The 13,943-nt window shown below is 35.0% G+C and overlaps 1 protein-coding gene across 2 annotated transcripts in view; it reads right to left on the bottom strand.

Moving 5' to 3' along the window:
* The window catches only part of LRRK2 (leucine rich repeat kinase 2), a 114,393-nt gene extending 100,800 nt beyond the window's left edge, over nucleotides 1–13,593 (bottom strand). The window contains exons 1-7 of one of the 2 annotated variants that reach the window (XM_039882306.1): nucleotides 12,854–12,871; nucleotides 12,501–12,586; nucleotides 8,878–8,950; nucleotides 8,038–8,147; nucleotides 5,692–5,780; nucleotides 3,973–4,107; nucleotides 1,476–1,610 (exon numbers count right to left, since the gene is read on the bottom strand). In XM_039882306.1, coding sequence (XP_039738240.1) covers nucleotides 1,476–1,610; nucleotides 3,973–4,107; nucleotides 5,692–5,780; nucleotides 8,038–8,099 — 421 coding nt within the window. In that variant the 5' untranslated portion in view covers nucleotides 8,100–8,147; nucleotides 8,878–8,950; nucleotides 12,501–12,586; nucleotides 12,854–12,871. Of the gene's footprint in view, nucleotides 1–1,475; nucleotides 1,611–3,972; nucleotides 4,108–5,691; nucleotides 5,781–8,037; nucleotides 8,148–8,877; nucleotides 8,951–12,500; nucleotides 12,587–12,853 lie in introns of both variants that reach the window. The other variant, XM_039882305.1, reaches the window with a different exon arrangement.
* Between the last annotated feature and the right edge of the window lie 350 nt (nucleotides 13,594–13,943).

The following is a 13,943-nucleotide window of genomic DNA, read 5'->3' on the forward strand; positions in this document are numbered from 1 at the left end:
ATCTGTTACTTTCCTTGACCTTTAAATTATGAATCAACACATTTTCACTGGAGTTACATCAGATATGGGTGGAAAACAATGAATTTCAAAAACAACCAGCTCAAAATAAATAAACAAATACATAAATATAGCCAAAGAGAAGTAAAATGAAGAATATTTCAGGTTGTTGACAGCAGATGACTCAGAGAAATCTAAAAGTATGTCCATTCTCTATTATTGTTCAGCCCCATCTACTTCTAAGTGTTTAGTTTCCTATGGATAAGAAAATGATGGATTATATAACCAACACAAAGAAAAAAATTTCTTTCAAAAAGGGATTGGGTTTTTCTGAAGACTCGCATTTGCAGATTTCCAAGTCTGAAACCATATGTGCATATTATATATAATGTACTAAACATAGGAAATACAAATTATGTAATAATACTGTCAATGTTTTTATAACACATATTACAAGACAGGGATTCTGCACTTTTCACATTATTTAACCCATTTAATCCTCACAATTTCATATGTGTGAAGATGAAAATATTACTAGATAAATGCATGTGTATATCTTATACAAACCTGCCCAGGTAATACATGAAATACAAAATGCTCACCTGCACTCACAAAACAAAAGTAATTAAACCTGAAGCATTATTTTAGCCCATTTGTAATCACTGTTAGCATACACTGCAAGTTATGTGTACTTTTTGTGTACTTCTTCTTATGTGTACTTTTTCCACGATAAAAGTGGCTAGATTTCAAAATATCAAGAAAATGCTAAACAAGAATCACAATAAAGTTTAATCTCCTTCCTGTGGTTTTTCTGGCCCTCCACAATCTTATGCCTCCAGCCTCTAGTCTCATCAACTGAGTCTTATCAAGCCCTTCCCCCATCTCCATTAAATGACACATAAGCAGATGCTCAGGGCTGTGCATGTTCATACATGTGTGCGTGCACACACACACACACACACATGCACACTCATAAACACACAGTTTTCTGGGATACTTTTATCTTCTTAAATGCACTACGTTCTCTCTTACTCCACTTTACACTTAATGATGGCCCCCGCCTGGGACACTCTGCCCTGCCCTACACTTCCCTTCACACCTCTATACACACAAAGCTCTTATCATTCAAGTCTCTGTGAAGAGATCTTGCCTTACTCCCTTTTTATTCTTATAACCCTAGGTACTTCAGCCAACACTTGCCTTATACTGCATTGTGATCACCTCTGTACTATCTTTATCTGCATCTCCCATTGTACTATGGGCTTTTAAAGTCAAGAAACGTGTTTTATTTTCTGCTACTGTTTCCCCAGAGCCAGCTGCAGTACATTATCAATAAATAAATAATAAATAAATAAATAAATAGGTTTAGCATCCACAAGATTCTAAATAATAAAAATACTTTTAAAACACTTAGGGAGATATATTGTAATTTTTCAGAAATTACAATAAAAAAGAGATCATTTATATAGACTACTTACAAGGAGTTGCTAGGGAATATAAACAGTGCAGTACATAAAGTGCAATTTCCTCTTCATCTTTAAATTTTTTAAATGCATTTAGCAGTATCATATAATCTTTATTCTCAACAAATTCAGTCAGTTGCTCCTCTGAAACTGAAAAATGAAAGACAAAATACTGAAAAAGCTTAAAGGTGATATAAAAGTTTAATTACTCAAAACTTCATGATAGTTATAAGACATGGTAAATACAATAGATGTAAATTCGAAAATATATCTCAGCAAAAAATCCCTTCCTAAGAATTTTAGAATAGGAAAAAGAGCTATTGAAATGACAATAATTTTGTTTTGACTTTTACATTTCAAAACATGGAGTTATTCCATGTTTTGAAATGTAAAAGTGTTAGTGACCAAACAGTTCTCAGTAAAACAAAACTGTTTACAATTTCACTTGGGGGATGCTGGAGAAAACTGACCAATGATCAATAAACATGACATAATGAAAATGAACATATTACCATACTTAAAAAGGAGTGGTTAATGGTACACGGTTGAAGGACAGCTCAGCTAAATTCATCAGTTCAAGAGGAATGAACTTCAGCAAATGACAAGTAATTAGACTGAAAGACTCTGTTTGATTGCATCAGAGATCAAAATTCATCATTAATTTTCATAATTAAAGTCTCTTGATCAAGTCAATAAGTTCCATTTGGAGTCATTTTATTGGGTGGGAACCACAAAACACGTATAAAAATCTGGTTTATCTAGCCTGAGAATGGCACTGACAAAAATGTTGGAAAAAACAGCAATCTTCATGGTCAACAGTACTTTTTTGTTTTTCAACTTTATACCAAGAGTCCATATAATATAAGGTGAAATGGGTTCGGCTTTTCTAATAAATGAGGAGTGTCATGAAACTTTCTCATTTTTGGAGCAGATTCCACAGTATACTTTCAAATTTTGGAAATTAACTTTCCAGCTGCCACTAAGTCCTGGGGAACTTGACACTCTCAAAAAATTCAGCAATTTTTCTACTCTACATTTTCAATTATCATACTGTCAGCACTGATGATCTTTCTTTTGAATGAGATCTTTTTAACATTCTCTGATGCTTCTCCATATGTCATGGATGGGCCGCATAATGCTGGTGAGAGAGTGATGTTAGCCCTTCTCCCATGAATAAGAATGTGTCCCTAAGCTGCAACACAGAAGATTACAGGCCCTGCAAGACAAAAAACCTCAAACTGTATTCTGCCCAATTCTTATCAAAAGCTTAGTTGCAAAAAAATAACTTTTATAGAAGACAGCCTGAAAGACATGCAGTTCTTCCATTTGTCACACACAGTAAACTCTTCTCTACCAAGCATGACCATCAGAGGGCTGGGTACTAAGTCCATGCTGTTCTGACTTTGGATAGAGTGTCTTTCACTGACATACACTTGTATTCCTTGCAAAATGTGTATAACTTTATCATTGCGTCCAGGGAAACCCATGGGAGGATGTTCTCAGATCTCTAATGAGTCCCATTGCTTCTGCTGATAAATGGATTTATTTTCATCTAAGTAAATTTGTAACCAATGCTGTTTACCTCTTTTCTTTGCCCGATAGTAAGCAAAGTGCCATGTTTCTGGTCTATCCCTTTGCCAATATACAGGACCCTAAATAAGTAGTAAATTTAACTAACTTCATATTATTTTCCCTTCACCCATTTATTCATCCATTTTTTCTCTAATGTACTATAAATATCTATTAGCTGTTGAAGGTCCTTCTGGAATGAAATGGAATTTAACAGGATAAGGTGATCTACCCCATTCGTGGAGCTGCCACAAACTAGAGTGGTGAACTGATATAGACACATAAATTATTCTTAATGCTAAACCCTAGCACTGTGGGCTCCCATGATGCAAAAGGTGCACCCAAAGTGTGTGGTAAACTGAACTGCAGTGGTGGTAACCAGCAGTGTGCCCTCAGGCAGGTTGCTCATTTCGCTTCTGATCCATTTCTTCATTAAGCCAGTGGAAAGACTAAAGGTTCCAACCGACTCTAAAATTACATGATAATTTCTGTTATCAATCTCAGTGTCATATGATAAAATACATGTTAGTCTTTTTCTTAAAGGTGCTTGCAAACCTCTTGGTTCATTAGCAATTTCTAAAATCTCTGGTGATGACTCAACATCATAAACCCAAATTTAATCATTACTCGGGTTTACAGTTTTATTTTTTCTTTAACACCTACACATCTGGTTTGCAAAGTGAACATTATGCCTTGTTAAGCAATGGAAGAAGGATACTACAACTGTATAATTTATAACCTATGAATGAAGTTCATTTCACAAAAACAAGCACTATTTCTGAATTAACCCCATTACTTACGCTTGACTGACAACTTCTACTTCTTAATAAACAGTACAATTCTAGATACATTCTTGTTATCATATTTATATTCTACATTTCCCATAATAAACTCTTTTTTTTAATACAAATATCAAAATAGATAATTTGGCACTTTTAAATACCTCTCTCAAACAGCACATGTAAAGCTTTGCATCCAAGTTTCTGGACTTCGTCGTTGGCAGAAAAAGTGCTCATGGCATCAAAAATTAACAAGAAAATATCGCTTTCTTCATCCAATATCAGCAAAGTGATTTTATCTATTAAGAAGAGAACAATATGCCCAAGGTAAACAGCTGCTTTAACACTTAATGTGTTAATTTCAACATGAGGATTATGAATAGTTTGTGGACTTTCCATTTTGATAAACCATTTAATTGCCCCAAATGTTAGACCTATCAAGCTCTACAGTCTTTCTAAATTTCCAGTACACTTTACTGTGTGATTCCCAGTAAATACCTGTAGCCAAGACCAAAAGGTCTAAACTCCTGAAACATATTTCTATCTGCCTCTTAGAAAATACCATTTGAATATCCCAAACCTAGCCTACTCCTATTCCCTATCGTCACCATCTTAACTTCTACAATGAGTTTAGTTGCTCTCTCTATGTTTCTATGTTTCTATGGTGGTTATCTTCATATCTCTATTATAGCACTATTCTCATTAAATTGAAATTATTTCTTTAGATACCCTTTAGGTGTTTGCCTGTGCTGTCCAATTTGGTATCTACTAATCGCATGTAGCACTTTAAACTCAAATTTAAATTAACTAAAATTAAATAAATTAAAATTCAGTCATATTCAAATGTTCAATAGCTAGCACATATGGTTATTAACTGTAATACTGAACAGTACACATATCCAACATTTCCTTCATAGCAAAAAATTATATTGGACAGTGGTGCTGGAATGTGAACTTCTACGTTATGGAAATTTTGCCTCATCTGTCAGAGTTCCCAGCACAACAGTAAATATCTATTAAATGACTATTAAATCAACTAACTAATAAGCCAAATAATAAAAGCGAATCATAAATTAACTGTTAAAAAAATTCCCAACACCTGAAATGAACTTTAAAGCACATTAAAAACTTTCCAAACAGGACAAAATTCTGAATTTTATATAGAAGAAATTAAATTAACTAGTCTTTTCTAAACGCATGTCAAATTTCTGAACTATCTGCACACTACTGACTTCAACATATCCCAGTATTGGAAAGTTTTTTAAGTTTGTAAACCCTCAGCTTCTTGTCCATTGACAAAGCGAGAATGAATTAAAAAAAAAAAAAAAAACACTCCCAAAGATGAGTTTAAAATAACTCAGAGTTAAGACTAGTTAGTACATCCATTATATATTTTAATAAAAGGCTGTAGTGGGTCTTTCTTATTCCTCTTCCTTCATATTTTGATCTTCACCTACTTTCTTCTTTTTCTCTCTTCTGTTGGGTCTTCATTACTTAGGAGAGCCAATGAGAGCATTTATAATCTTCCCACCCAAATGTTAGGCTCCTATCATGCTATCTCCTCAGGCCTCTCAACTCTTCACAGGCTGTTCTCTAAAGCACCTTCCACCACTATGAGGAAAATGCCTCCCTATCCTTCCTGATTACCTCCCCTGTAAGCAGCTTTTCTTCTCAAAACCTTATATCATAGCAAGTGTCCATCACAGCAATGATTACAATTCTTTCAAAATATCAAGATTCTTTGTTTTCAGGTCTAGGCAGAACCTACAAATCATCAATATTTAGGTTATATTATGTTATTATACCTTAAAAAGACAAAACACATTTAATAAATTTTTTTTTTAATTTGAGTCGACATTAAAAATATATTGTGTATATATTACCTGAAGTTAGAAGGAGATCTAAAGCCTTCAGTCCAATTGTTGACAAGTTTACACTGGCATTATGAACGGTGAGCATTTTAATAATCAGTCTGTAATTAAAAACAGTGAGATGAAATATGCCTAGATATTTGCTTTTTTAGATAATGTTTTTTATTTATTCCATCATATTTCATTTCCTATATTGAAGCTCATGTATTTTTTTCTTCCTAGAAACCTGAGCCAGGCTTATGACAATTAACAGGAAATCATTATGAGTCTCCCTAGAAAAGTTATAACTTGTTCCTCTAAACATTTTAATTCAATTATTAACTTTTTCGCCTAATTCTATATCTAAAATATCATGAAGAGTTATATGCATCAAGAGACTAAATCCATTTTATATGTGATATAAACTAATGAATTATATGTAATGCATATTCATGTATTAAAAAATAGAGAAATGTAATAAAGCTTTTAATTTATGTATATAAATTAAGAATGGTTGAATAAATTATTGAATTTTACTATTTTTAAAAGAGATCGAACATATTTTATAATAGAAAGGGAATCTAGTTTATAAATAATACTCAATTAGAAATCCATTAAATTTGAGTCCTTGAGTTATCAATTCTAAAATAAACAATCTGTAATCTGTTCCTACTCATTCTTATTTGGCTTTACATTGTTAAAAGTAGACAGAGCTTGGTGGCATCCGCAGCTTCATATAGATCCAAGGAACCTGTCACAAGATCTCTAGTTGGTGAGGTGAGGAGAGACTCCATCCTTCGACTCTGTCAATTCTGCTCTTATCCATGCTGCCCCTACCGGTCCCTGAACCATTCTCGCTATTTCTGAATTCACCACACAAGGGATTTCCTCTTCAGTACTATAAGCCTTTGGGGGGAAAAAAAATCTTTGAATATGATGAGAAATGTTTTACAGTAAATTTTTGCTGAAAATGATCTAAAATGTTCCACTGTAGAGAGCAAGAGTATGTCTACATTGTTCACATTGCTTCTGGCCTAAAGTAGAGGTGTGATAAATAGTTGATGAATAGAGAATGAATGAATGAGCAAATGAGTATCTGAATGAATGAATGAGTAAATGAGATTCCCTGTAGAAATGTTTCTGTAATTTAATTTGAACAGCTGGTTTGTACTAGAATATGTTTTTCAACACTTCCTAAGGTTATAAATTGCTAATCTTTGGGGATCTTAGAAATTCTCAATCAAAACAAGAGACACATAACATCACAATTACTAATTAAAGGTATATTTTGCATAATTCTTCATTAAATGCTACATATTTTAAAACTGACTCATAGAATTTCTAAGATTAGTTTGGAGATGAGAACATATACTAACTGTAAAGATGCTGAAAATATGCTCTTTAGATGCTAGAAAAACTAAAGAAAAGTAACACACTTATGAAAAATAGAAAAATGTATGAGGACAGATATGTTCACTTATGAACAAACAACACTTATTTATCTAAATGTGGAGCTACAGTTGCTACTAATAAACAACACAAAGATGTAAAATTACAATTTTCACAAGCAATATATCAATTGGAAGCAATATATATTCACTTCTCCATGGTAAAGAAAAGTCGCATTAGGCATAAAGAATGCCTAAAGTTAATGACAGAAGATATTTTTTTAAATGTCAAGAAACAAAGTTATCCAAAAAGGATTTTCCTGAAAACAGATTTTTCTTCAGAAAATTTTTTCTTAATCAATTATGGTTAAAGAAGTGGTCTCATCTAACAAGACAATATGATGCAAATTGCAATAACATAGCTGGTAAAATAGCTATCAAGACCTGGCTGCAGATGTTCTGAAAGGTAATTTCCTTTTTTTTCTTCATTTGGAAAGCTGTGGTTTAAGCTCATTAAATGTATATGTGTGAATATATATTAATGTACTTTTTAAAGACAGTAAAGCATAAACTTCTAAATTGCTATTTACAGAACTAACAGTTTAGTTCTCATACTTTTTTTTAAAGAACTAGTGGTTTGTATCAGTTCTACAATTAAAAAGTAAAAAATTCTTCCTGTTTTGAATTCATAAGCAGTCATTAAAAATCTACAACATAACCAACTATATAGCCACATTATTATGTTAGTAAAATAATAATAATACATGACATTTTACCTAAAGTGTTAGTTTTCTAATTCAATTAGATAATATATTTCTGAGTTGAAAGCTCTCTATAAATGTAATTCATTGATTCAAGGAAAAATATCCTTGTATTTTAAGGATTTTACTAGATTGCCTTCGATTTCCAATATAACGTGTCAAAGAAAGGGTTGTAATATGTATAGAGAAATATTTAACACAGTTTGTTTTGACTCATCTATCATACTTACTGGTGAACCCCAAGGACTTCCCAATCATGTCCAATATCTTCTGGTCCCATTAAGCTTTGCATTGTATCTGGGCAGATTTCTATTAATTTGCATAGAAGTGACCAACCCACCTGAAAGCAAGAAAGCCAAATATTCATATTTTTAAAAACATGCTAATGAAATATATTCGGTCTAACATGAATCTCTTCATTCTTAGTTAAATAGGTGACTACATTATTTAAAATAAAATGACACCCTAAAATGCTTACTAAGAAAAGCCATGTACTTAGGATACATCTTTCTCCAAAAATCAAACCAGAGAGTATACAAAAAATGTTATAACATATTTCCAAATGATGAAGAAAACAGATGTGCCTATTGTCTAAATAAAAAGAAATAAAATAAAGTAAAATACAAAAATAAAAAGTAGTTTTAGAGGACATACCAAGATTCTGAAGTGCAAGAAAGGCTATACTCAGGCCTTTGTACTACTTAAGTCATATCCACCTGGCAAAATTTATTTTAAATATTTAGGATTTTTAATTATAGGAAAAAAAATACAGTGGTTTGGAATATAGGATTAGGGAAGTTGGAGATTTTTATGACAAAGTATAAATTATCAGGAAAGACTGCTTCTCAAGTGATGGACCTAGAAAAACTGTCAAGAGAAATAGCATCGCTGTCTGATGAAATGTAACATCTGTTACAGGAAAAAAAAGGCATTATAACATAGAGAGGAGGCAGAATTTTTCAATGGGACTCTCTAGACTTCTTTAGGACATTTAAATATGAGCTGATGAGAGCTAGACGTCATGAATGTCCCTGGGCTCTTCCACATTTCCAAATGAAACATTATCTTACTGGTGCATTTTAAGTATATTTCCATTCAGTCCATTTATGGATGATGCCAACTTGAATAAGTTGCTCTTTACATCTGAAAAAATACAATTTTTAAAATATAATTTTTTAATACAGTATTTTTAATTCCAAACTGGAAATTAAATTTAACTCACTCTTCCTGCTGTATATCCCTCTCTAAATATAAGGAGTCTTTAATTCTTCTTATTTTATTACAGACCTATGCCTTATATGGTCATAAAAATAAAAGAAAATGCATATATATGTAACATCTAGCTAGTGATTAATGAAAAATTATTTAAGTATGATGTGTAATAGCAACATAATATGAATCCTGAAAGTGGTATTCACTGTCCACTGGAATTACTCAGATAATATAATATAGAAAAAGTAAGACTTGCACCAGATTTCAAAAGAATTATAAATTTGGTCATTCAAAACAGGGAAGTGGAACCTTCTAAAACTGATGAGCTATAAGGAGAGTAAGGTGCAAAAAAGTAAAGAGATAGCACGATGGGTAGGGAACTACTGCCAAATTAAGACTGGATGAATAAGTGGAGTTGAGTGATGCAGAGAGCTGAATGACATGGTGAAAAAAAATTCTATGCATCCAATAAGAAATAAGGCATAAGTTTCTTACTTGTTTATATGAATAAACAGGGGTATTTCACATGATAGAAATGATTGCAAAAGATCTCTTTACAATTTACAATATCATTTCTGGATCTTTTCTGGATTAAGCATACTTTCATGCAGCCTGAAAAGACAGCAATTTCTGACAGCTATTTTTCCTATATTTAAGTAGTACATCCTCCTCCATGTAAGCTGAACTGACATTGACAACCCAGCTGTCATAGAAACCAGCTATTTTTGTGCATTCATAAAATACATTGAGACTTTTCTCCCCACCCCCACCACCACTCCAAGTATTTAAGAAAATAACATTTGAAACAGCTTCCAGTGGGAAATAAATCATAAAGCACATAGGATGCTATACTCATTTTTGAACCTGCATGGCTGACTCAAGGAGAAAACCTGTTTTGTTTTGGTTGGTGAAGCAGCAGCATCAGAAACTGCTTTGCAAAAAGACTGAGGCAACTGAGCTTCTATGATTAAACAGAATTGCTGGCAGCAAAGCAGAGGTAGCAATTTATCCATTAATCTATTCAATTAAATGTTTATCTTTCAAAGAGAGAAGGTTCCCATCCTGCACGGTAATACAATTAAATTTGAAGTTTCACTTTATTATAATTATTCTGTAAATTCAAGGATCTAATTAATGCACAATAGGAAAGAGTCTAGGAGTTGAAGAAAATTTTAGTCACCTTCATTTATTTCACTCCCTACTACAAAGGGAAACCATGTGGATGAAGAGAAGTAATGTAAAATTGAGGAGCACAGAGAAATGGTCAGATGACTGCAGGAAAAGAAAAGTAATAGGACAGCTAGCCTAACTATCAATTCTCTAAAGATTTTCATTTATTAAAGAGCATGAATAAAATATAAAAAGATCTTGAAAACAAAAATTCAGAGTCCGGACTATCATATTAAATGAATTCTAGAAACAAATCTTAATATTTACTTTTGAAGAATAATTTACCTTAACTCTTTAAATTCATCATTAAGAGCTTTTCATTCAGCACTTCCAGCTAATTCAACATGTAAAGCATTAAAGGTATACCTTTTAATTATACCAGTAATATGAAGAAATTTGAAGGAAAAAAAAAAAACCACTTTCTTTTAAGTGGAGTATTAAAATATCAATGACAGACCCCTTTGCACAGCCCATTGACAAGATCAATGATAATTAAAATTGATAATGTCATTGCACCTAGCATGGTCACAATATTTGTACCAAACCGCTGTGCTTTTCATTTGCTCAAAAGCTTGTGAATTTAGCCGCTAGTGAATTGTAAGATAAAAAGAGAATCTGAAGGTATATGAAGACTTAAGTCCTGGCTCTATCAGTAGCTCTGTGATCAAATGAGCTACTTTGATGAAAAATATCCAGTGAAATTTCTGATAGGGCAATGAGATTCCAGTGAGAATCAAATAAAGTAATATATATAATACCCTTTGCAGACTAATACAGATATGGTGCAGAAACTAATAATTGTATTCCATAAACTGCCAAATAAGAAGACAATTCCTTATTCTCTTGCATACTTTGTGTCTGGTAACCCCTGAGCAAGGCTCTTGAGTGATATTGATAACTACTTCAGACAAAAAGGTCCAGGCTTGGGCAGTTCCTAAAACGAAGAATTAGTTGGTGGGTATGTTCCAGGCTCCTGCAGGTTCTCAAGTCTAGGACTGCCTGCTCTGGATCTTGCAAACCAAAGCCCTCTCAGTGTCCAGTTGTTTTGAGTGGCACCCAGCAGAGGTGACTTTACCAAGCATTAGAATTGCCAGACAAGGATGATGGGGGTAGAAAGCACAATGGACCAGTGGTAAAAAGTGACTCATATTTCATGGGCAAAATTCAGACATTGAGTGCTAAAAAGAACAGTGTCTTCATCATACTTCCATCTTTACATAATTTTGTTTGCTAACATGTTGAAAATCAATAATCAGATGGGAAATATTTCAGCTGAAGAAAAATAAAAGTAACCATTTATCCCACATATAAATGTCCTCATATAAAAGAAGCTAGGTGTATGGTTCACTCAGACTAGACATAACTGAATACAGAGATAAGCATAAAGATAAGGGCAGATAGATACAGATTTAGAGATCCTGATAACTCTAACATTTGTCTAGCCTCTCAAGTGGGTATTAAAACATTGCTTCTAACTGTACCTCAATGGAGTTAAAAGTTCAATTTTCGTTCCCTTCAAGATCTTACATACAAATGACAAAACTGATTTCAGTTCTCTAAATCTCTAAATCTACAAAGGAAGTTTACACGTTATGCAGTAATTTTGTTTTGACTGTATATCACCCTTAATTCTCTTCTTAGATCTCCTTTTTTAATATATCTAATACCTTTAGCAAATTTCTGGGTTTCTAAGTTTCACTTCTATATTCATTTTATGTGAAAACAGGTGAAAACTATAAATTTAAACTTATACGAAATTATAAAATATCACTTTCTTTAGATAATACACGATAAACTACAACTAAAGGCTAGACATCTGTCTTTAAATTAAAAAAAAACTTAACTATGAAAGCTTGCGAGTTACTTTGTTTTATTAATTTAATTATTATTAATTTATTACTGTTCATTACTCCCCTTTTGAAAACTATTCACAATGGTGTCATCTCTAGAACATGTTGTACATTGGGAAGATTCTTAGAATTTGATCTAAATACTGATGAACTTATGTAGCCAATAACAGAACTAAACTTCAATCCATTATTATCCACTATTATTTCTCTTCTGTCACCACCTATAATCAATCAGTCAACTGCATAAAGTTATTTCTTAAAACAATTAGGGAGCACATTGTGGGCTCTTTTACACCACCTTTTGATAATGATTTGACAACGCTTCCATCTTAAAATCACAATCAGTGGTTTGTCAAGCCAAATCTCAGAACTAACCCAGAACTCTGGGTATATAACATTGACAGAAAACATCTACTTTCAAAGAGAAGGGAAAATGGGTGAAATGAAAACAACTCCTTTACCTGCTGCACACTAGCGACTCTCATGTACGAGTCCAAGACGATCAGCAGTGGCACGTGGGCATTTTTGCCTTGAAATAATTTGGAGGCTGGAAAAGAAGGGGGTGGGGAGAAAGAAGCAAAGTCACCATCCATGGCACCCATTTAAGTCTGGGGCGGGGGGGGAGGGGAGAGAAAGCAAGAGAAGTGAACGCAAGATCTTCTCTGAATTCTAAGCTCATTTTTTTCCCTAAGGAATATAGTTTGTGGCTTCCTAAGAGTCCAGGTTTGTACAAAGTGAGGGAAAGGAAAGTTTGCAAAAGTGGAGGGGAGGGGGGAGGCGGAGATAAAGGAACAGTTTCCTTGCAAATGATTACCGTGGTCAGCGTAGGTGAACACCAGCATATCTTCCAGAATTTGGACCAGTGTCTCTATCTGTTTTCCTTCCTGGACATTGTTCAGCCTGACTATCAACTTCTTCAAAGTTTCCTCGTCCTTATCCTCGCACCCCTGACAGCTGCCACTGGCCATGATGGACCGTGCTCCCAACAGGCCGCCCCTCCCACACCAAGGCCCGCTGCTCAGGGCAGGGGCAGCGGCACGGACCACGGCTCGCGCGGCGAACACAGTTCACTGCCGGCGGCCTCAGATACCCTCCCGCCCCGTCGGCACCCACGCCCGCCTGTTTATCAGGAAGTAGGCGGCTCCCCAGCCTGCTCTGCCCTGCCCTACCTGAGCCCTCCTCCTCTGCTTTCTCCTCCCCTACCCAGGCCCCCAAAATGAGCTCAGTGGCCTGCGAGAGGCTCGCCCAGGCAAGGCGTGGCTCAGAACTGTGGCGAGGGTGCAGCTCGCGCTGGGCTAGGCCGGTGTGACCGTGACCGTGGTCCCTGCGCGGGCCCAGACCGACCCGATCCCATTCTCCTGGGCGGCGCTGCGGGGAGTCGCGCAGTAAGAAACTGACTCAGCTGACTCCTTGGAGTCCCCAGGCCCGCGGCCCTGCAGCGGCGGGAGGCGAAGCGCGGTCAGCAGCCTAGCCCGCCACTCGCGGGACCCGCCAGCCTGGGCTCCCTCGGCCCCGCAGAATGTCTGGGAACTAGGAAGAGGAAAAATGAAAGCTGCCGCCTCTCTTCAGATCTAAGAATAGAAATCTGGGCGTTGGGAAAAGAGGACACCGCCCAGTTGGCCCCTTTTTGGAAAACATTCTCCTTAGAGTTCCCCCTATAGGGAGATGAGTAATTTCCCCTCAAAGATGGAGAGAGATTTTTGCAATCAAAATGTGCCCATCTAAATGCTTTTCTGTGGTTGCCGTGGCCGATTGCAAAGGAGGAAATTTTTTTTTTCCCCCTGTTAGTTATCTTAGAGCTCTGTTGGCCAAAAGACCACTAAAATTAACTTCCGAAAATTTCAGTTTGTGCGCCGAGGATCCTGATAATTGGGGCACGAGAAAAAGGGTAAATTGAAATGAAA

This window comes from Pteropus medius, unplaced genomic scaffold (assembly GCF_902729225.1).
Source record: "Pteropus medius unplaced genomic scaffold, Ma_sr-lr_union100, whole genome shotgun sequence".
Taxonomy (NCBI): domain Eukaryota; kingdom Metazoa; phylum Chordata; class Mammalia; order Chiroptera; family Pteropodidae; genus Pteropus; species Pteropus medius.